The sequence below is a fragment of the Diospyros lotus genome, chromosome 3, assembly GCF_014633365.1.
Source record: "Diospyros lotus cultivar Yz01 chromosome 3, ASM1463336v1, whole genome shotgun sequence".
NCBI lineage: Eukaryota > Viridiplantae > Streptophyta > Magnoliopsida > Ericales > Ebenaceae > Diospyros > Diospyros lotus.
Genome location: NC_068340.1, coordinates 5,225,973 through 5,250,041, shown reverse-complemented (window position 1 = coordinate 5,250,041; position 24,069 = coordinate 5,225,973). Strand labels below are relative to the sequence as shown.

The 24,069-nt window shown below is 39.9% G+C and overlaps 1 protein-coding gene across 1 annotated transcript in view; it reads left to right on the top strand.

Annotated features, from left to right (window-relative positions):
• The window catches only part of LOC127796631 (AP-1 complex subunit gamma-2-like), a 94,011-nt gene that overhangs the window by 28,554 nt on the left and 41,388 nt on the right, over positions 1-24,069 (top strand). The window contains exons 5-9 of the mRNA XM_052328875.1: positions 6,864-7,043; positions 7,813-7,967; positions 8,705-8,795; positions 13,713-13,876; positions 14,343-14,397. Coding sequence (XP_052184835.1) covers positions 6,864-7,043; positions 7,813-7,967; positions 8,705-8,795; positions 13,713-13,876; positions 14,343-14,397 — 645 coding nt within the window. The remainder of the gene's footprint in view (positions 1-6,863; positions 7,044-7,812; positions 7,968-8,704; positions 8,796-13,712; positions 13,877-14,342; positions 14,398-24,069) is intronic.

Genomic DNA, 24,069 nt, shown 5'->3' with positions numbered 1-24,069 from the left:
TTCTTATTGCAACAGAGGTTGCATACCTAATTGCAGAAGGACATGGCCAAGCTTATGGGATTGGATTATGTAATCCAATTTAGGAAGGGAAAGGAAAATGTTGTAGTAGATGTCTTGTCTCGTTGGCAAGAAGAGGGAGTATGTGGGGCCATTTCAGTAGTAGTCCCAGATTGGCTACAAGAGGAGATCGACAATTATCAACAAGGAGAATGGGCTAAGGGGTTATTGGAGCAGCTGAGTGTGGATACTAATAGCAGACCAGATTACTCATTGAACAATGGAGTGATCTAGTATAAAGGAAGAATGGTAATTGGGGATAGTGAGGAGTTAAGGGGCAAAATCTTACATGCACTCCATGAGTCCCCCATTGGAGGGCATTCAGGCATTCAGAATACCTATTGACGGGTGCAATAGGTATTCTTTTGGCCTCAGTTAAAAAAGTATGTTTGGGATTATGTGATGAGGTGTGATGTGTGCAGAAGGTGTAAGCATGAGACAATGGCTCCTCTGGGCCTTCTGCCAACCCCTACCATTGGTAGACCAAGTGTGGACTAACATCACTATGGATTTTATAGAAGGGCTTCCGAGATCAGAAGGGAAGGACTGTATTATGGTGGTAGTGCAAAGGTTCTCTAAATTTAGCCACTTCATTGGCTTATCCCACCCGTACACAACATAAGAAGTAGCTAGGATTTTCATGGATAGTGTGGTGAAGTTGCATGGCATACCACATTCCAAATAGGGATCGAATATTTACCAACTTATTTTGGAAGGAGCTGATGAGGCTGCTCGACACTAGGCTGTCGATGTCTAGTGCCTATCACCCTAAAATTGATGGCCAATCAGAAAGGGTGATCAATCCTTTGAGTTGTACTTAAGGTGTTTCAGTTTCCTATTACCCAGGGGATGGCACAAATGGCTGGCAGTTGCCCAATGGTGGTACAACTCAAGTTTCCACAGCTCAATTCGAATAACACCATTTGAGGCCCTCTATGGCTACAAACCAAGGCTCTTACTAGCTCTTGGGGGACACTCTACGGTGGTGGCTGTGGGGACTTACTTGCAACAGAGACAGGAGGCTATGAGATTGATGAAAGCGGAATTGGCCATGGCACAAAACAAAATGAAGCAAATGGCCGACAAGAAAAAGAGTGAACAACTATTCTCGGTGGGGGAAGAGGTCTACCTAAAGCTTGGCTAGCAGTATCTGAAGGCCTTGTCCCATCAGCCCATCTCCTAGCTAAGCCCTAAGTACTACAGGCCATTTCCCATAGTAGAGAAGATAGGGACAGTGGCCTACAAGTTGCAACTATCTAAGGAGACGCAGATGCACCCGGTGTTCCACGTCTCCCTCCTTAAGAAAGCCATAGGTGCATAGAGATCTAGTACCTCGCTGCCTCCCATGGCAGGAGAAGAGGAGGAAGCTGTGCCCACAACCATCCTAGACAGTAGAGTGGTTCGTAGAAATGGAGCCCCCAAATGGTCATCTCTCCATGAGGACACCAACGCTTAGGAGTATCTACCAGACATTCTCTGACAGTTTCCCAACTCTGCCAGCTTATTACACATTTCTTGAGGGCAAGAAATGCTTTAAGGGGAGGGGATTGTTATGTTAGTTGAATATTGGGCCGATGTAATAGGCTTTAGGCTGTGTGTAAATAAAGGCCCACAGATAAGCATAGTTGGAGGAATGTTCTAGCATGCTACTAGGCAAGTTGTAAAGCAAGTGGGTGGGATAATCGTTTTTGGCGCCCATTTAGGCCATAGATCAGTATAAAAGCAACTGATCTATGCCTACCCCACATGTTGAATGAATTTTGGAAATTAGTTTTCCTTTCAAACTCTCTTCTCTCTCAATTCTTGTTCTCTCTTTCTCTCTGATCTCTCAATTCTCCCCGACATTCTCTCAATTCTCTTGTGACCACCATCTCAAGCGATTGAGAATTCACTTGTTATATCAAGAATCTGACACTTAGCTTGGAGATGCTGCTAGCTGGGCTTCAAATAGATTTTTTCTCCCACCAGGAATTCCCCCTCACTCCTCTTTCTATCTGGCAATTGCTTCATTCTGTTCTTGGCCTTAGCCAATTCTACTTTTACTACCCTCTTCATGTCTTACCTTTGCTACAAGTAAGCCTCCACTGTTGCTACTGTAGTGTGCCCTCCTATACCTTGAAGTAAATTTGGTTTGTAGCCATAGAGAGCCTCGAAGGGGGTTATCTTGATAGGGCAATGGTAGTTCGAGTTGTACCACCATTGAGCTATAGTTAGTCACTTGTGCCATCCCCTAGGCTGTAAGAAACTCAAGCACCTCAAGTATGCTTCCAAGCATTGATTAACTCCCTTCGTTTCCATATGGTATGCAGTAGACATCAGGAGCTTGGTGCCTAACTTTCTCATGAGTTCCTTCCAAAAGAGGCTAGTAAATACTTTGTCCTGGTCTGATACAATAGATTGAGGAATCCCATGCAACTTCACATTCTCCATGTAGGGCCTAACCACTTCTTGTGCTGTAAATAGGTGGGATAACCTTATGAAGTGGCTAAACTTAGTAAACTTGTCTACCACAACCAAAATACAATCTTTTCCCTTAGATTTTGGAAGGCCCTCTATGAAGTCCATTGTCATGTTGGTCCATGCATGGTTTGGGATGTCCAGGGGCTGTAAGAGCACGGGATGGGCCATGGTCTCATGTTTGCACCGTCTACAAACATCACATCTCAAAATATAATCCCACACATATTTCCTTAATTGGGGCCAAAAGAATACCTGTTTAACTTTGCGATAGGTATTTTGTATGCCTAAGTGCCCCTCAACTGGTGATCCATGCAGTGCATGCACTATTTTGTCCTTCAGCTCCTTATAGTCCCTAATGACCATCTGGCCTGCTGTTTGCATTAATGCTTAGTTGCTCTAGTAGTTCCTTGGTCCATTCCCCTTTCTAGTAGCTATTAGTGACCTCTTGGAGCCAATCTGGCACCACGGTGGTGATAACTGTAGTCATCCCCTCCTCATGGCAATGAGACAAGGTGTCTGCTGCCACGTTTTCCTTCCCCTTCTTGAAGTGAATCACATAATCTAACCCCATGAGTTTTTCCGTACCCTCCTTTTGCAACTGAGTATGCAGCCTTTGCTGCAACAGGAATTTCAAGCTTTCGTGATCTGTTTTGATCACGAACCTTCCCCCATCCAAATAGTGGTGCCACTTTTCTACTGCCATTAGCATAGCCATTAGCTCCTTTTGATAAATGCTGAGACCTTAATGCCTAGGTTCTAGGGCTTGACTGAGGAATGCCAGGGGCCTGCCCTCTTGAGATAGTACTACACCTATTCCAGAATTGCTAGCATCCATTTCTAGTGTGAATGGCTTGCTAAAGTCGGGCAAACCTAGTATGGGGACCTACTTAGGGCCTTTTTCAACTACTTAAAAGCTTCTTTCACCTTGTTCCATTTAAATCGCTCTTTTTTCAGTAGCTCAGTTAAGGGTTTGCTGATTGTTCCATAATTTCTCACAAATCTCTTGTAGTAACTGGTAAGCCCTAGGAATCCCCTTAAGGCCTTGATGTTGAGGGGCTTAGGCCATGTCACAATAGCCTCTATCTTCTTGGGATTTGTCCCCACTCCGGCCTCTCAAATAATGTGCCCAAGATATTCCACCTGTGTTTGTGCAAAAACACACTTTGACTGCTTGATGCACAACTGATTAAATCGCAAGATCTCAAATGTAGCCCTAAGGTGGGTTAGGTGTTGATCAAAGGAGAGGCTATAGATTGGAATGTCGTCAAAGAAAACCAATACAAATTTTATGAGGTAAGGCTCGAAGATTTGGTTCATAAGGGGTTGGAATGTGGTAGGGGCATTTGTGAGGCCAAACGACATCATTGTGAATTCAAAATGTCCATGGTGTGTTTTGAATGCTGTCTTTGGGATGTCATTGGGGTCCATCCTAATCTGATGGTACCCTAAACGTAGGTCCAACTTGGAGAATATTAAGGCATGCTTAACCTCATCTAGTAGGTCTTCAATGATTAGAGTAGGAAATTTGTCCTTAATGGTGATAGCATTGAGCTGTTTGTAGTCAACACAGAAGCACTGAGTGCCATCTTTCTTTTTAACCTGTAGGACAGGAGAAGCAAAATGGTTGTGGCTAGGGCGTATAACAAATTGGTTCAGCATTTCTTTGACCTTTTTTTCAATTTCAGATTTGAGTTTGGGTGGGTATCGGGTATGACTGAATGTTTACTGGTTCCACATTCAGTAAGAGGGGTATAGTGTGGTCTAATGATCGTTTGGGTGGTAGTGTCTTAGGTTCTACAAAAAGATCTTGATATTCAACCAGTAATGAATCAAGGAGGGTTAATTCATGAACTTGCCAGGTGTGTTTAGAGCCTCCTCCCATGTCTTTCTCTTGTTGCTCAGTGGCTTCAATTGAGAACAATTGGGCCACTTGTGTCATTTTCTTCTTGAATAGTTGCTACAACCTCTTTCCCTTCATCATTTTTCATGTTCCCACCTCCATGTTTCCCTGCACACCACCCTTCTTCCCTCCTTCTCGAGTGTCACCTCCATATTGTTGAAATCAAAGCTGATTGGGCTCACCTCTCATATCCAATCTACCCCAAGTACAATATGACATCCCCCCAATCTGAGTAGCCTAAGGTCAGCCTGGAATTCCTCCCCTTGCATCTCCCAACAGAATCCTAGGCATGTGGATTTGCTGATTACTTTATCCCCGTTGGCTACTATTACAGACAAGGGTTGAGTACTAGCCATTGGGCATCTCATTTTCTTGGCTGTCACCTCATCAATAAAACTATGGGTACTCCCACTGTCTATCAAAACCATGAGAGTACTGTCTTGCACCTTCCCTTCAACTTTAATGATCTTGCTATTGGCTACTCCCTTGATTGCATGCAAGGAAATAGCCCCACTGCCTTCCTCCTCCTCATCTCCTATCACGACCATTTCTTCCTCCACTTCATCTTTCTCCCTTTTCAATAGAAGTAACTGTTTCTTATAGAGGTGTCCTGGGGTGTATTTGTCCCTGCACCTAAAACATAATCCTACGGCTCTCCTTTGTTCAATCATCTTCTCCCTTTGCTGTAGGTTCGTGCTTGGGGGTGCAGCTGTAAGGTACTTCACCCCTGTACCCCCTTTTGTAATATCTTTTACTAGCATCCTTCCTCCTGATGGTACCAGCCCTTGATTGATCCCTCTGTTCTAACTCCTTTGTTTTCTCATTAGAGCCTCCACTGTCAACTCTTGCAGCAAGGCCCCCTCCATTGCCTCTTGCATGGTTTGTGGTTTCAGCATCTTAACCGCTGATCTAATCTCATCATTCAATCCTCCAACAAAACTGGAAACAAAATATTCCTCAGTCATATAGGGGTTCCTACTCAACATCAGAGATTTTAGTTCCTCAAATTTCAATTGGAACTGCTGCACTGTACTATCCTGCTTCAGCCTATTAAATTCCTCTACAATGTCCATCAGTCCCCTCTCGCCAAATCTTCCACATAACCCTTCGGTAAAGTCATCCCATGTGTAATGATCTCTTACTCTAGACCATCCCTGGAACCAGACATCTCCCATGTCATTAAGGTAGGCTGATGCTAAGGACATCTTCTGGTCGTCTCCTATTTGGTGGATGCTAGACAACTTTTCACACCTCTTGATCCACCAGTGAGGTTTCTGCCCTTTAAACACTGGTAATTCCAATTTTGGTATTGGAGACCAGCTTGATGTGGAGAGTTTTGAGTCTCTCATCTCCTTTCTACTTGATTTTCTCCCACCATGGTAGGATCTCCTTCTAACTTCGATGATCCCGCATTGCAGTTGTTATTTCCATTCCCAGGTAATACAGGGTCCATCCTATCTCTAGGAGGGAAATCAGGGGATATCCTTACCTGAGTTTGGCTCGAAAACATGCACATGAACTGCTGCAATTGATCCTGCAACAGGTTCCCTTGCTCCTGCATTTCTTCCCTTATCTGCTCGTGCATGTCTGCGCGTACATCTGCGCGCAACCTTCCCGCCATCGTCTCCTACTTCTAGTCTACCACTGTCTCCATCCTTCCTTCCATTGACTCCATTGGACCCTGCATCTCCGACATGGAAATGGACATTTGTTGCAGCTGCGTCTCCATGTGCTTCATTCAAGTACCGTCAGCCATGTTCGATCTCCCTTCTAATTCACGGCCAGAACTTAACTTTGATACCAATTTGTCAGATTCTTGATCTGACCAGAGAATTTTCAATTACTTTAGAATGGTTGTTGCGAGGGAAATGGGGAATGCAAGGGGGAGAATTGAGAAATAGGGAGAGAGAGAACGAGAATTGAGGGGGAAGAGAATTGAGAGAGAATTGGATGGGAAACTAATTTCCAAATTCATTCAACATTTTCTACTTAGGCGCGGATCAACATTATTTATATTGATCTGGGCTGAGTTTAGGTGCCAAAACAGCCTCAACTTGCCCACATGCGCTTACAACCACTCTTAACGGCATGCTAGAACATTCCTCCAATTATGCCAAACACGATCTTATTATTACAAGCAATAGCAGCCTAATTACAAAGACTCTTAGCTAGCTACCGTGACATTGTCATAATTAATTCTCTAATTTCCCTACCTGGGGAAGTCACATTATATGAGTCAGTGCAATTATGAATTTAACTTTGATAGTGGAAAACTTAATGATTTCAAGGCAATGTTTGCTTCTAGAAATAATTCGAACATGCTTTTTTAATTTATTTTGAGAAAGAGAAATTTATACTAGCAAAAAAAAAAAAAAAAAGGATCGTGAGAAATTTGTTTGGTCAGGTTTTCAAAATTGACTAGATTTGTTCTACTGGGTAATTGCAGAAATGCACAGAGGGTGTGGTCAAAGCTCTAAAGGATGTTGCAAATAGCCCATATGCACCTGAATATGACATCTCTGGGATTACAGATCCTTTTCTTCATATCAGATTAGTAAGGTTTTTGCGCATATTGGGCCATGGAGATGCAGATGCTAGTGATTGTATGAATGATATCCTGGCTCAGGTCAGCTGCTATATCCTCCCTACTGTTCATGCTATGTTAGTTGGAATAATTATATTGAAAGATTGGATACTGGCTATCTGTCTTTAGATATTATTATCTACCATTTATTATAACTGTTTTAATGTTTTAAGACCAGCAGTTGTTTCTGAATGAATGATAATTAGTTACAATGTAATATTTGATAAATGAAATCTAAGTTGCTGTTATACCATGCTTATCTCTTTTTTAAGCTATCCAAATGCTTGCTTGCTTTCTGGCCTTGTTTTCTAACTGCCTAGTACTGTGGCTGCAGTTAGATATACTTGATTGGATCAGTTACCTTAATTCAATATTCTTTTTGCTGAGCTTGCTTGGTATAATCTTTATGCTGCAGGTGATTCACAACTATTCTTTCCTTTGATACAATAATGAATCTTTGGTGCTTGCATGGTAGAAAAAGTAAACTGCCTTCACAGCCTCCTAAAATGCTTGTGGCTTGCATGCGCATGTTTCTTCTGCTCCATGTGATTAAATAAATACTCTCTTTTTATTTCATGACAGATTATCTCATAAATTATTTGCAGTTTCGTTTTTACAACTGTTCCTTTTATCTATGTTGAAGTGCATGGACATATTAACTGCAATCAACCTTTGTTACTCTTTAATGTTGGAATTGTCAGTAATCAAAAGTTCTTGCAAATGAATGCTTAGAGAGAGAGAGAGAGAGAGAGCATTCTATTTATAGGGCAAAATCTAATAATATGTGTGATATGCTGTATTCCTTCTCCAGGTTGCTACAAAAACTGAGTCAAACAAAAATGCTGGAAATGCTATTCTCTATGAATGTGTTGAAACTATTATGGGCATTGAAGATAATGGCGGTTTGCGGGTGCTTGCTATTAATATCTTGGGAAGGTTCCTCTCAAACCGTGACAACAATATCAGGTCTTTCTTTATCCATTTTTTTTTTTAAATAAACAAGAGTATATATGAATATGAATCCTGTACGAAAGAACCTGAAGATTATTTATGGAGAGGTCATAAAACTTGGGCATAGCTATTATTCTTGATATTATTTGATAAGAAACCAAAATCTACCCAATATGTAGATACTGTTTACCTTTTTCAAAATGGACCTTGTTGAAGATTGGTAAGTATAATTTTATAATGCCATCATATTTACTTAAGGACATTAAAATATCGATTCCAGTTTAAATACAATTTGTGATTATCATCATCATTGTCACCTATACCTTACCCTAACCAAGTTAGGGTCAATGGAACTATGTTCGTAATGTCAATTGACTTCTAAAAGTCACATTGACAATACAAATCTATGCAAAAGAACAATGTATCAAAATTTTGCAATGGATGTCCTTCTTGGTCCAACCCTGTAATGGGAAAAAATGCTTAACTACAATTTGTGTAAAACCATCTGGAGGTTATGTTTGCAGTCTACCTATCCATCACTACTATGTGTCAGTGGGAACATAATGGGATATTGGCTAAATGTCTCCATGGTTGATAAAAATTCAATGTTAGTTACGACCCCTGTCTTGGTTTCAGTATTTGTGTTCCATATTTTTTTCTTCTGACACAATGTAGAGATGCCTTTAAGGTTATTTTCCACTGTTACATAAGATCCAGTTGATATTCAGTCTGACGGACATTACATTTTCCAGATATGTTGCTTTAAACATGCTGATGAGAGCTATCACGGTAGATGCACAAGCGGTGCAGAGGCATCGTGCAACAATCTTGGAATGTGTGAAGGTATTGTATGGCACGGCTCCTTTCTTGTCAATTACATTTCAAAGATTTCTGGTGTTTTATTGTTGTAGTTGTCATTGTTATGAAATCAGGTGGAAACACTAGGGCCTAAGGAATAGCATACAGGTAGGGTTTTATAAGGTTTATTGAGTCGTTGAACTTACGGTTGAAGAAATGTTTGTTAAAGTCAATGACCAAAATGTTTGTCAATGCATTAAAGGATGAGGAAGCTTTTATTATATTGTTACATGGAAAGTTTAGGTCTTGTTGATTTAACTAAAATTTGGTTGGTACATGCGCCACTGTGCGAGCTAATATGTTCTCTATGTTAGTGATTAGTTTTGCATGTGATTTTATGTGCCGGTGTCATGAGGTGGCATGAATGCATCTCTGTGATCGTTGCTTTGGAACCAAGCTTGAATTCAGCACAGTTGCACAGTTGCTGTACCAATGGCTGCTACCACAAGGAGACTTGTGCAGCGCCCTGGCTCTGCCAAGTAGAACTGTTTTTTCTTGAATGTTTTTGTTGCCTTCAAGGAAGTGTATGGCACCCCTTAACTTGGCCCATGAACCCTTTGCACAAGTCCTTTGTCCACTTTGGCATTGCCGTTTGGATTTGTGCATGTACAGGGGTTTTGAAAGCACAATCTACTTGTCAACCTTCAATTTGCAGGGCAATAACTTAGGTGTGGTGATGTCTAGATTTCTCCTTTCACGTGAACTTTTAATGCCTGTGAATTTGAGTCTATAGTTTAGGTTTTTGTTGAAGTCTCTTGTCATCCTTCCATTGAGCTTTTACCTGATCAAAAGTGAGAGAATCTTTCAACTAGTTGAACAATGCAATACCCTAAGTTGGTATGACTAGATGAGTTTATTAGGGAAGCCACCTTCAAAGGTAATGTTATGTCTGGGTTGGGGTAAGGCTAGGCCTAGTCTCATAATGGAGAAAATTGAAACAAAGGGTTGCTATCTGCACCGATGCCCTAGCTACTTAGAAGACCATTTGAAGTATACTATGACATGTCATTAGGAAAGTAACCACCACCCATTGAAAGCATTGATTACATGAACCAAACTAGGTGACAAATGGTTAGTCTGGCAGGTGAAGACTACTAGTCAAAAAAATAAATAAGTAGTGCAGGAATAGTACCTCAGTGAAGCTGGTTACATAGCAAACAAAAATGAGTTAAAATTCAAACAATTTACTTTTGGCCATGAAATAAAGGACCAAAAATCTTGTGAAGTGTTATGAAAAAGCAATGAGACAAACATCCCTAAAATAAGCAGAAAAAGAGAGAAAAAGGCATTGCTAAATCATACATTAAATGCCAAGACATGGAAGCTTAAAATAAGAAGCAAATGACATTATTCGTTTTGAAGTTTGTTTGGATCTAATCTAGGTATGCTAGATCTAGGTATGCTAGGTATGGATGTGGGCATAAAATTTTATGGGGTGCATATGAGCCATGCATTGGTCTAGAGGGTTAAGAAATTTGTGTTTGGGTAGATATATGGGCCTCAGAAAAATGAAGAGTGGACCGTAGGTGAGTATATGGGCTATACAGGACAACTGTAATCTACTTTGGCCAGAAATTTGAAATGCAATTCCATGGGCTTGTGCTTAATTTAGAGGGCTACAATTAGGGATTTTTTTTCAAGGCCAACATGGGCTATGAGTCACACTATAGTGGAAACTGATGTAACCTGTTTTCATGGAAGAGATCCTTTCAGGCTTTGGGCAATCGACCCATCAAATAATAGAATTTTGACATTGAATTTCGTGTAACAAGTAGAGACTGATCAAGAAAAAAATTGGCTTTGGTTTGAAGTTATTTGGATATCGGGAAGGGTGACACTATGCTTGCAGATTGTCAACCATTCTGCTGGGTGGTAGTTGTGAGTAGCTCACTTTTAGCAGCCATAGTCCTATGAAATGATAAAATTTTTACACCAAATATGATTGGCATTTAGCTGACTTAAAGATCTAAATATTAGGAGAAGTTTCAAAATCACTGCATGCTTACAGTTAGCTGGCTACAAGTGTGTTTACTTTAGGGGCATGAAATCCTTTTCAATTTTGGCTGTGCTTAAGGCATGGGCTAGGAAAATATTAAGGAGATAACCAGCCTTAGAAGGGTGTCAATTACATGGGCTAAATGGGAGCTTAAGTTAGACAGAGTTATTAAAAATTTACTATTTAAACAGTGCATGAATAATGTCCAATACACTACCTGGTTAAAGGCTAATTAGGGAGGTTCAAATCTAACCAAATCAATGACATCTCTCCCCTGAAGCTGAAACACCTTTTTTTTATTTTGTAGGCTACAGGTTTATCCCTTATTTCTTCTGGTACCTCCATATTATTGAAGAATCTATTTAGTCCTGCCACCCAATCCATAAAAATCTTCAATGTTGAGAGTATATTAAAAGTGGGAACATCTATCTTCAAATGAAAGCTGTCTGAATCTCTATTTTGCCAAGCCCTTCTATTTCCTTCATATCTGATTGGCTTGACAAAGTCCAATTTGTTCTCTTCCTTGGAATCCTGAATGTAGGCTTGATGTGTTCTTGGGCTGACAATAACATGTCTCAGATCTGTTAAGGCAAGTCCGACATTAGGCTGTGTCATGATTTAGGCTAGTTTTATTTTATTTTTATTTCTGCAAAATTGTATTAGTTAGTTATTTACAGATTAGAGATAGTTGTGTAGTGTTTAGGAGCAGTTACCTCTAGTAGAGGAGTGGAAACTGCCACAAATAAACTGTTGGTTAGCCTCGTATATAAAGCTGCAACCTCTTGGCTGATCTTATGCTTTCGATTAATTAAAAGTTATTCCCCTTTCTCTGAAATCTTCCCTTTCTCTCTCGGTTTCTCTCTAATTCTCCCTATCTCCCGTCTATTTCCCTATCTCTCTGTCTATTTTCCCGTCTAATCCTCCATCTTTCTCTCTGTTATTCTTTCTTATTATGTCTGATCCTTCCCATTTCTCTCTATTTATCCTATTCTCCCGATTCTATCTTCAAGATAATCACAAGTCAGGCTCGGGTTCTGACAGGCTGATTGCTGGTGACTTCCGCATCTACCTCTGTCCTGTTTCCATATCTTCTTTGAGGGTTGGCGCTTATCCTGAAGTCATCCATTTGGTTGTTAATTGTCAATTGTTTGCTTAATGCCATCAAACCTCTTGTTACCTGCTTCCTGTTGTGCTTACTATGCTTGAACAAGCATTCTGGAAAGCCTGTATCCCTAGATCATCAGTAGTGGGATGGGTGCTACCTGCATTGCCTCAACACCATCAGATTTTAGGCGATTCCTTGCTTTGATACCACTTAATGCAGCAGGAAGCATGAAAAGGGTGAAATATACAACTAAATTCCCAACCTTGGAAATAAAAAGAGAGAAGGATTCTGGTAATACCAGAGATGAGAAAGAGTCTCAAGGAATTGAATTGTATTTGATAAATAATTTTTTTCTTTTTATACACAGGATACTTATAGGGAAAGAAACTTAATTTGCCTCTATCTAAGGCTCTAAGAGATTAACTTTATAGAAGTTATCTAGTAAAATAATTACACTTATCTTTTTTATAGGCTATATCTAGTGAGATAGTCAAATTGGTACAATTATTTTTATAGGCTTTATTTTATTTTATTTTTGCTAGATAAATTAATTTTATTTTAAATATTAAAATTGAAACTAAATCTTCAAGATATGCATCTTGCACCACTATTTCAGGTCATCAGCCCACTCACCTCCAGGATCTCATATTATACTCCACAATGGTGAACAGGGGTACTCATTGAGCAGTCCTAGGCCATTATATTATAACTTAGCAAGGATCATAGTTAGGAGGATACTTTCAGCCATATTATTTTCTATTGGCTTGTCACAGTTGGTTTATGTAGTGCAATCATCTCGTTTCTTGGAGTTTGATGGGTTGAATTATATTAGAATTTCTTGATTATTGGGAGGAAGTGCTTCTTGAGTAGGTTTGTCTCATTCATTTTATGGGCCCATAAGTTTATTTTGGTGTGTGGAAAGGGATTTTAAGGTCTTTTTATTTTAGGCATGTGCTGGTCTTGTGTTTTTGTTTTTGTTCTCTTTTCCTTTGGGGCCTGTATTCTTATATACTTTATATGTACTTGGATTGCCATAGTTCATATACTTTTTTGTCCTATTTATTCTTTTTTTTTTTTTTTCTTTTTCAAATCACTTTTCTATTTATGATAAAAATTCAATACTTTCTTGTAATAAAAGTGTCTCATAGTTTTCCGAGGAACTGGACAGTCTGTTATTGACTGTTTCTTTGTCATTTGTCCCTCACTGAATGAGGCTTGCAATCAGGAGTGACTTGGTTGTTAGTGACAAACAGCTGGATATATCCTTGCTGGATCATATACCTTTCTATACATGTTTGCCTGGCTCCCAAGAACTAATTGCTAGTGTTGCTCTGGTCTATGATGAACATTAGCCATGACTTGGTTAAATGTTTTCTGTGCATTTTCCTTGTGCTCTTTATCTCATCGCCTTGACAAATAATTGTTGTCACTCCTGCACTGGATTGGATGGTTCAGGCACTGACTTGTCCTGTGCACTTGCTCGAGCAGAATATAACATACTACTCAATGCAGCCTTTTCCAGAGATGTCTTCATGTTTTGATTTTTTTGGGTGATATTCTTGAAATAACATTTGTTTAACTCTACTTTTCTTCTTCTTCTTCAACCCCCCCGGGTTTTGGTTAATATGCTATTTCACTATAACTATTCAAGTTATTGAGCTTCCAACTATATTCAGTATGAACTTATGACTTTAATTTCATGCATATGCCTTCTTTTTCCTGAATATTACAGTTAACTGGAAATGCACCTTGTGTTGGATAAATTAAGAAGCTGATAACTTTGCTTTTTATGATTTTTCAGGATTCTGATGCTTCTATTCGTAAAAGGGCCCTTGAACTTGTGTACCTGCTAGTAAATGAAACAAATGTAAAGCCTTTGACAAAAGAGCTTATTGAATACTTGGAAGTAAGTGACCAAGAGTTCAAAGGAGATCTTACTGCCAAAATTTGCTCCATTGTTGAGAGGTAAGTAGTATAATTAATTTTTTTTAAAATCAATATCTTCCTGTGGTTTATAACTTTTACCAGTGGTGATAAACTTATGTTTATGATTCTCTTTTTATATAAGTTAGGCCTGCACAAGCTATACAAGTTTGTATTCTCTAGGAATTAGATCTGTTGCTCTAGGGATTTAAGCCTCTTATATTTTTAATATATTGCTCTTTAGTGCGTACGCTGTGGATGATATTCCTTGGAAAACTTGGAGCCTCATGCACTGTGGATGCCCTTTTTGTATTGTGGATGATATTTCTTGTATATATTATTTTTGTAGATCCAGCTATTACTTTCTATTTCATTTCATTATCAATAATTGCCACTAAGATATAGCAATGCTTAAGAACCATAATATCATTAGAATATATTAAAATTATTTTCTCTTCTAACCTATTTTCTGAAGTCTAGCCTGGTTACTTTTTATTTTCTGATGTAGGTTTTCCTCAGAAAAGATTTGGTACATTGACCAGATGCTTAAGGTTCTCTCTGAGGTATATATTGAAGTGCTAGCCGCCCTATTTCATGGATTTTTGACTGTATATGCTTGAGCACTGTTTTTGTTCTCGTTTTTTTTTTCCCGCAGTCTTATATTTTGGGATTTATTTATTTATATGCACTTGTCAAGAAAAGAAGGAAAAAATGATGGCACCACTGGGGGGGGGGGGGGTAATGAACATGGATTATGCAGAAACTATCTTAATTGCGTGTATATCTGATATCTGGAGGTGTCAATTTTCACAAGAAATCTCAAATAGAATACGTAATAATATGATGGCTCCCTTCACCAAAAAAACAAGCAGATAAAGAACATCACAAGCTGAAGCCCTGAAGTTTGACTATTCCTGGTGTTGAGGATCTTTCTGATTGCACCCTCCACAACCTTCTGGAGGGTCCCTTGTGCATCCCCTATACGAGGAAGGCAAAGTGTCCTTTTGCTTTGCAAGGCATCACCAGCTCCACATCTAACAAACAAAGAATGGGCACACCCAAATTTCTCTACATAAAGGTAGTGCAGGAGCTGACCAACACTATCTGCTGGCTACTACACATGTAGCGCAAACCCAGCACAAAATTTGGCCTCTTCTTTAGTCTTTGAAGTAGCATAACTATTGAAGAATGAACTTTTCCTTCTTGTTGCTGGTTATCTTGTTAATGCATATCTTCTCTTTGTTTCCAAGCCTCTAGGGAGCTACAAAAGGAGTTTACTTCTTGTGAGTTAAACATGCATCCTGTTTTTTCCTTTCTCTTTTTTCCGCGTACATTTGTAGTGTTATCACTTTTTATCAGTAATTGTAAGGTTGCTACTTTTTTTTTGGACTGCCAAGAGCAATATCAAATGGTTTTGGTGGCTTTATGAATTTCCATGACAGGAGAGAGAGAGAGAGAGAGAGAGAGAGAGAGAGAGAGGGGGGGGGGGGGACGTGCCCATTTTGGGAAATGATAGTACTGCATGTTGGTGCAAAGAGAAAGCAACCCACTATCCACTAGTCTGCATCCAGTTTTGGACTTTTGTTTTAAGTCATGGCACATGTACAGACTGCTGCTAGCTGGTTAAGCTGACCGTGGTGGCATTTTTGTAAATTTGATCCCTGGAGGCATTTTGGGTATTCTGAGTATTACAATGTAAGTTTAAGAATAAGTGCACACCAATTGAGGTATTCTAGTAACCCGATGTCTGGTTCAACTCTAGGTTCTCATGCCCACAGCCAGTTGGCTTGGAATGTGGGTCTCACTTTATCTCTCCTGCTGTGTTATCATCCAAGGACAAGGAGGGATGAGTTCACCTGTGAACGGTTTTGCAGGATCCAAGTCATAGGGATCCCAAACAGAGTGATGGAGGTCACTTGTGACCTTTATGGCAGGGTCACAGTGACAGTGCCTGGTGAGGGGTGGCAACCACACTGTTCTGGTATGATCTAGTCAATTTCATTACACTCCATGAACCTTGTGGGCACTGCCTCTAGCACAGATGAAGAGACCCAATCTGTCACATTCAGAATCTCTGAGCAATCTTAAGCAAAGTGCCTCATTATGAAGCCTGTTTTCTCAGGTAGTGGAAATCCCAGTCTTGTGTTTCTAAAATTGTACTATTCTGGAATAAGATCTTGAATTTTTTTATGAAATAGGTTGACTTGTGTGTTGTAAAATATGTGTTCTAACCTGATGGATTCCCTAACTCTGTTTTGTGTGGGGAATGGAGATTTGTTCTACTCTCATGTAATGCACTTGAAAGGTTTATTACTTATCATCATTAAAAACTGCACCTCATCCTAACCAAGTTATGGTTGGTGGTGAGGCATTCATAATGTCAATTGACTTCTCAAAGTCACGTTGAGAATACAAATCCATTTAAAAGAACAATGTAGCAAATTTTTATGCAGGATGCCCTTCCTAACGTAACTCTCTAGCGAGGGGAATGGTAAAATAAAGTTCCAACAGCATCTTCACATGGAAAAGGTTCATGAGATGGTGATGAATGAAGATAATTGATGTGTTTGTGTTCCATCAAGTAGTTGATTTTGTGAAACTAACCTTTACAACATGGATACATGACTTAGTTTTTCCTATTGTAAATAAATTTAGCATCCTGTGCTTGTTTCATTTTTGCAGTCATCATCAACCACTATCTATTGTCTTCAATAACTCTCTTGGAAATTGAATAATAAATCAGCCTTGCCACCATATTTTAGAGGAAATCATACTATATTGAGTATCTTGTGCTTGTTTAGAGGGCCCATAGCTATTGATCAAGTTATGATGTGACAATCCTATATTTGAGGAGGGTGTTCCCCTGTTTGGTTTGTTGTGAAAGTGAAAAGAGCTAGCTGGTTTTGTATGTAACATAATAACATTGGTGGTTGGTGTTGGATAAAAGGTGGTTTTGGAAATAGTTTGAGAGGAAGTGAGGGACGTGGTATGATTTGGGGGACAAGAGGGGTTGTGCAATGTAGTGTCAAAAGTATGTGAAAAATGATTCTAGGGGTGTTAGTGGAGGGTTAAGGAACAAAGATGAGAGAAAGAGAAAATGGGAGAAGGTTTTATAGGTCTAACTATTTTCTAATGGATAAATTCCTATTTACTTAAATTCAATTGCAGTGTTTGATTTGCTAAATTTGAATTGAAATATTCACCATTACATTATATTCATAACCACCATAATTTTTAATCTTGTACTAGATAGTGTACCTGTCACGATCATAGGGGTAGTAAGGGAATATTAATAAATTATAGTTGTAATAATTATGTTTATTAGTCAGTTATATTTGTAACAATTAGTTAGATGGTAATTGTTGTAATAGTCAGTTGTATGTTGTTGTAATAGTTAATTACTGCAACAGTTAGACAATTAAGAAGAGGCTATATATATAACCTAAGGTGATAGGAGAAGGGGGAGAATAACATAAATAATCTTTTGCCCCCCTCGCTCTCTTCCTATTCTATTCTATGTCCAGAATTCCATAATTGTCTAAGCCCAACTCTAGGGACTTGACATTGTGGTATTAGAGCCAGTTTAAGTGGTTGTGGGGGTGATCAGTAGATAGTCTCTCAGTGAATGGTAGGCTTTGAAGTGATTGGCGAAGGTTGTGCTGGTGATTGGAGAAGTACAGTGACAACAGTGGTGAATTGCAATGGCAAAAGGTACCAGATTGAAACAATTGGAGGGGCAGATGGAGACTTTGGAGCATGGGTTGTCACAAGCCCAGGAAGCGATGGCCCAAAGTAGGGTGGACATGGCAGAATTAAGGGAAGTCATGTGAAGGGTGTCAGAGAAACACCAAGAAGCAATTGAGAGGTGTTAAAAAACAATGGAGTAGTAAGGGCAGAGGATTAATAGCATGTTCAGCATGCTGTCCTCCCTGCCCCAATTTCGGTTATCATCAAAATTTTTGCCCATGCAAACCTCTGATCCAATCCTGCCACACCAGGGCAATTGTCTAAGAATGTAGGGGGTTCTTGAAGTAGAGGACCAGCCTACGAATCAAGAGAGACATGTGAGGAATATCTAGCCTTAGACTCATACTCATCCTCTGATGCCAAGATTGGAGATCTCAATGTTTGAGGGGGATGAAACTAAGGTGGTGGACAAGGAGATGTGAAAGATTTTTCCAGTTTTATAGGATCCCAGAAGAGCACAAAATCAATGTGGTTGCGGCTTACTTGAACGATGCAGCCGATTCTTGGTATCAAGGTTGGATCCAAGATGAAGGAAATCAGGGAAGTTGGACAGAATTCACAGAAGGGTTATGTAAGCGATTTGGTGAAAGAAGCGTGGCTGATGTGATCGTAGAATTTACTAGAGGTGTTAAAAGGGTCGGGCGGCCACCAAGAAGCATGGCTGATGTGATCGTAGAATTTAGTAGAGGTGTCAAAAGGGCCGGGCTTTGGCCCGCGGGCTGCCCGGCCCAGCACGAGACGCCCGGCCCATTACTGTTCAAAAGGGCCGGGCTGGGCCAAAGAAATTCAGCCCACGGCTCGGCCCATGGCTCGTTGGGCCCTTTTGGGCCGGGCCCATGAGGCCCTTATGGGCCAATCAGTTAGGCCCTTACTCATTTTTTTTTTTTTAATTTTGTTATTCTTTAATAATTATTGATATTGGATACTAAAAAATTTAATTTCACAATATATATAAATAATAACCATCAATTTATTTAAAATTTTTAAGTTAAATTTTTTATATATTTAAATTATAAATAAACATTCTCCTTTTTATATGTACATTATTTTTCATATCAAGTCACAAGAAAATTTATAAGGCATATAGAATTTTGAAATATAAAATGATGAAATAATATTTAAAACTTAAGAATTAAGATAGAAATATTTTAAAAAGAAAAAAATTGATTTTTATATATGTATTATTTTGATATTTATATATGTATATATTATATGCATTATTTTTAAAAAACTTATTTAAAAAAAAGAAAAAAAGGGTCGGGCCCGGCCCGCTAGGCCCTGTGGGCTAAGGGCCCGGCCTGGCCCTCTAGCCCATGGGCTGGTCCGGCCCGGCCCCCTTGTAGGGGGGCCGTGGGCCGGGCCGAGCCCTATCCATGGCAAAAGGGCCCGGGCTCGGCCCGACCCTTTTAGTAAAAGGGCCGGCCCGGCCCTTTTAAAAAGCCCGTGGGCCGGACCGGGCCGGCCCTTTTGACACCTCTAGAATTTAGTAAATTGAAACAAGAAGGGTCAGTGGTGGAGTACCAAGCAAATTTTGAAAAATTGAGATCTATTGTGTATATTGTGCAACCAGGATTGACAGAACAATATTTGGTGTCCAGTTTCATTAGTGGGCTGAGGGAGGAACTGAGATTAATGGTGAAGATGATGATGCCGACATCTGTGAGGCAAGTGGCTGAGAGACCAAGATTGCAAGAGCTCACATTAGAAGCGATCTACAATAAATACACAATGGCAACATAAATTCAGCCTTCGTTCTATCAACCTTTGGAAGGGGATCAAGTGAACGTGCATTCTAAAGATTTCCCTAACCCTATTGCAACTGAATCAAGTACTATGGTGCAGCGACAGAAGTTAGGATTATGTTATAGGTGTGGCGCCAAATTCTGCCCCGACCATCGATGTCAAAAACAATTACTACTCAACATGGAAGGTATAGAGGAAGAAAATAAATAAGAACTGGCTGGAGTTGGATGAAGAACAAGGTCAACAGTTGCACGTTCTTGGTGACAAGAACTCTCTTGAGGAGGGAGGAATTGTCACGATCTTAGGGGTAGGAAGGGAATATTAATAAATTACAATTGTAATAATTATATTTATTAGTCAGTTATATTTGTAACAATTAGTTAGATGGTAGTTGTTGTAATAGTCAGTTAAATGTTGTTGTAATAGTTAGTTATTGTAACAGTTAGATAGTTAAGGAGAGGCTATATATGTAACCTAAGGTGATGGGAGAAGGGGGGGGAATAACAGAAATAATCTTTTGCCTCTCTCTCTCTCTCTCTTATTCTTTGTCTCGCTTTCTATTCTATTCTATGTCCAGAATTCCATAATTTTCCAAGCCCAACTCTAGGGACTTGACAATACCATTCTTGTCATGGTATGATACGCACCAATATGGGACATGCCAATGTATCATTTCAGACTTGTTGCTGTAATTGTTATATTTATACAAAAGGATACATATTCATTTGCATGTTTGATCAATGTCATATGTTATTAAGAAATAACAACATATCATTCTTTAATCTCAGTAGGTGGGGTTAGACATGAATTCTAGGTTGCCTATTATTTTATTCATGGCTATATCTTTTATAAAGCTCTTGTAACTCATACCTAAGAGTTTCCTTTCAAGTTTTTCTCGGTCTTTCTCTACCTCTTTCGCTAAAGATTTGTCACGTTTCATCTTCTCTTCTCGTAGGTGTCTCTATTATTCTTTTTTTCCTATAATCAAATTATCTTAATTGTGTTTCATGCATCTTATCTTCAATAGAAACTACTATGACCTTTTGCAAATAATCTTATTTCTAATTATATCATTTTTTTTATTGTTGCAAATCCAAAATAGCTGCACTGGTCCTTTTGTGGGATGACTTGATTTTCAAGTCTCACCATAACATTATTGTCACGACCCTACACTATGGGAGGGGGTAATTGTGTAAATTGGGGGTTGCGGTTGTTATAGGTTGGTTAGAAATGGATAGGGTTGCATCGTTGGTTGTAAAACAGTTAGAAGCTAGGGTTATTATATGGCTGTTGGGTTGTTACTGGGTTGTTGGGTTTCCAGTTACGGTAACTGAAGGTAGCTGCTGCTGATTCCTATAAAAGGATGGTTGTAGTAGAAAGGAAGGCATGCAATTGAAGATTCATTGTCTTGTTCTTTCTAATCCTCTCATTCCTCTCTCAACTTTCTTCTCAATTCTCCCTCTTTACTTTCAATTCACTAGAATAACCCTCGTCAGATCCAAGGATCTGACAAAGTGATATCAGAGCGATTAATCTGTGGATAAAATTCTGATCGATTCAAGGTTGGAGTGGTGGCAACTCTATCCAAAATGCAAAGAAGAAGCAGTCCAGGAATTTTCGGCTGACAATTTCGCTGATTCAATAATCTGCCAGTTCAATTGGGTTGGGCACTGTGAGGCGAGCAAGACCGGGCGTGGGAGCAAGGCAGACCCAGCAACTTTGACGGCCAACTTTCATTGATCCAAGAATCGGACGTTCTTGATTGGGTTCGGCACTAGGAGGTGAGCGAGGACCAGCAACGATCTTCAAGTCTTGAAGGCGAAGTTGAGGACCAACAGCGATCTTCAAGTCTTGAAGGCGAAGCCGACAGTTGACTCTCAGTTGCTACAGTGCGCGATTCAAGAGGCGAACTCAGAAGGAAAGTTAGGCGATTGTGAATTTTGGGTGACTGCTGTTTCAGAGGCAGAATAGGGTTGCAGAGCGGAAGCAGTGACCGAAGTGATGAATTGCGATTAAGGCATATGATTGACTTCCAGCACATCGGGGTGTCAATTGTGTTTAACACCCAAGAAAATTCTGACGATCTTAAGTCGGAATTGAAGGTGAAGCAGGTCAGAAGAGATGGGTGTAAAGTGAACTCAAATCGAGGCAGTGTAGGCAGACTTAGGGCAGTTGTAACTAGAGCGGGATTCACGATGCTGAAAAGGTGGCAGTTGGGTCCATCAAGAGAGTTGATTAGGCTGAAAAAGGTGGTTCCTTCCAAGTCCGTGGCCAATTGGAAGTAGCAACAGGGGAATGCATGGCCAAAGGAACAAGAATGAAACAATTGGAGGCCCGCTTGGATGTGATGGAGACGAGCCTTTGCCACACTCAAGAACAATTGGAGGGGCAATTCGAGTTGGTGTAGCTTGGCCTTCTCCAGACATAGGAGGAGGTGAGTAAGGGTAGAGTTGAGAATGCAGCGATGAAGAATATGATAATGTCGGTGGAGAAGAGCGTGAAGGCTGAATTCACTGGCATCAAGGGGCACATTTCCAGCCTCAAGGAGGAGTTTGCAGGATTCGGGCAGCAGTTGAGTATTGTTTTATGTTTGTTCTCGAGGCTGCCGAATGCAAGTTTGCCCACTGATTTCCCTCCAAGAACAGCCACTGATCTGATCTTGACACGAGCAGGGAATCGTGGCCAATATTGCGATCCTGTGGAGGCATAGGATCGATCCGAATTCATGGCAGGGGCTTCCAATCGAGGGGGATATACCTGCCAGGTTAATATATCCATGCCGAGGCTGGAAATGCTGGCATTTGATAGGGGCAAGCCGCATTAGTGGATATGACGATGTGAAAGGTTCTTTCACTATTTTCGTGTGGTTGAGAGTCAAAAGGTCAATTTGGCTGCGGCATATCTTAATGATGTCGCGGATGCATGGTTCTAGGGGTGGAGCGGTGGGAAATCTGAATTGACTTGGCAGGAAATTGCATAAGAACTTTGTGCTCGCTTCGGTGAAAGAACGACAGATGTGGTAGAAGAGTTCCAACAAATTGAAACAGGAAGGTGCAGTGGAGGATTACCTAATCAGGTTTGAAGAACTGAAATCATTGTTAACTCTTTCCTACCCGACCCTAGATGAACCCTACTTTGTGCCAAGTTTTATTAGCAGCTTAAAAGATGAGCTAAGACCAATGGTGAAGATGATGCAGCCAGCTACCATCAAGCATGCTGTAGAGAAAGCCATGCTCTGGGAACTTGCATTGAGAACAATCGTAAAGAAGTACATGTTCTCCATGGAAGTCCAGCCCTCGTTTAGTCAACAAGTGGAAGGAAATTGAGGGAATTCTCAAGATTATCCTAACTCTAATAGAGCCTAATTTTCTACTATGGAACAGCGAAGGAAGTTAGGGTTATGCTTTAAATGTGGAGACAAATTCAGTCATGGCCACCAATGTTGGAGGCTACTACTGGACATGGAAGGATTAGAAAAAGGAAGGGAAGAAGGTGAAAGAAAGGTTGTTCTCCCAGAAGAAACAGAGATATCAGCGGTCCAGCTACACTCAATTTAGGCGGCTGTTGAGTTAAAAGACGGAATTGAGATGGAGGAAGAACATTCAACAGCTGCGGACACTGCTACTCTCTGACCGGCCCATGAACAAGCATAGAGGAGAAAGGAAGATAAATATGGCACTCAAGGCTGGTATCGGTTGATCCACTGATCCGTAGTCAGCTTTAATACTTCTTGGGGACAAGAAGTGGTTCAAGAAGGGGGGATTTGTCACAACTCTAGACTATGGGAGGGGGTAATTGTGTAAATGGGGGTTCTGATTGTTGTAGGTTGGTTAGAAACGGTTAGGGTTGCATCATTGGTTGTAAAACAGTTAGAAGCTAGGGTTGTTATAAGGCTGTTGGGTTTCCAGTTACGGTAACTGAAGGTAGCTGCTTATGGTTCCGATAAAAGAATGGTTGTAGGAGAAAGGAAGGCATGCAATTGAAGATTCATTCTCTTGTTCTTTCTGATTCTCTCATTCCTCTCTCAACTTTCTTCTCAATTCTCCCTCTTTACTTTCAATTCACTAGAATAACCCTCGTCAGATCCAAGGATCTGACAATTATCCACACTTATATTTTACTAAGCTTGCATACCATATATTCGGTTTTCAATCCACTCAACTTAAAACCTCTATTTTGTAAAGCTGGTCCTCTTCCTCTATATCTCGACCTTACTATTCATGCCCTTTTCTAGTCTCATTTACCAAGACAATGTCATTTGCAAATACCATATAGTATGGCACCTTTGCTTGGATATGTTTAGTGAGTTTATCTATTAATTAGTATGGCAAAGAGATAAGGGTTTAATTGGAGATCCTTGATGTAATCCAACTGTCAACATTTTATCCCTCTCTCAAAGCCATCTTGTTTCTTACCCCTTTTTTTTAAAAAAAAAAAAATCATTTGGCTTAAAATGTATTAAACTGCATATTGATTATTGGTACATGTTTAAATATGATTATGATTTTTTTTAATAGTTTTACTTTATCATTTCAATTTAAAGACACAGTTTATAAGTTTCTCTTTCGAAAGTGTTGGTCCTCTTTTAAATGCGGTGGAGACTTTTTCATGTTTATCACAATGAAATTTTTGGAAATATAGTACTAGAATTAAAGGGTAATTGCATGTCAAGATCCAAAAATTAAAATATACATACATAGATTTAGAGGGGGGGTATAAAAGTAATCACATTGTGGGCTTTAAAT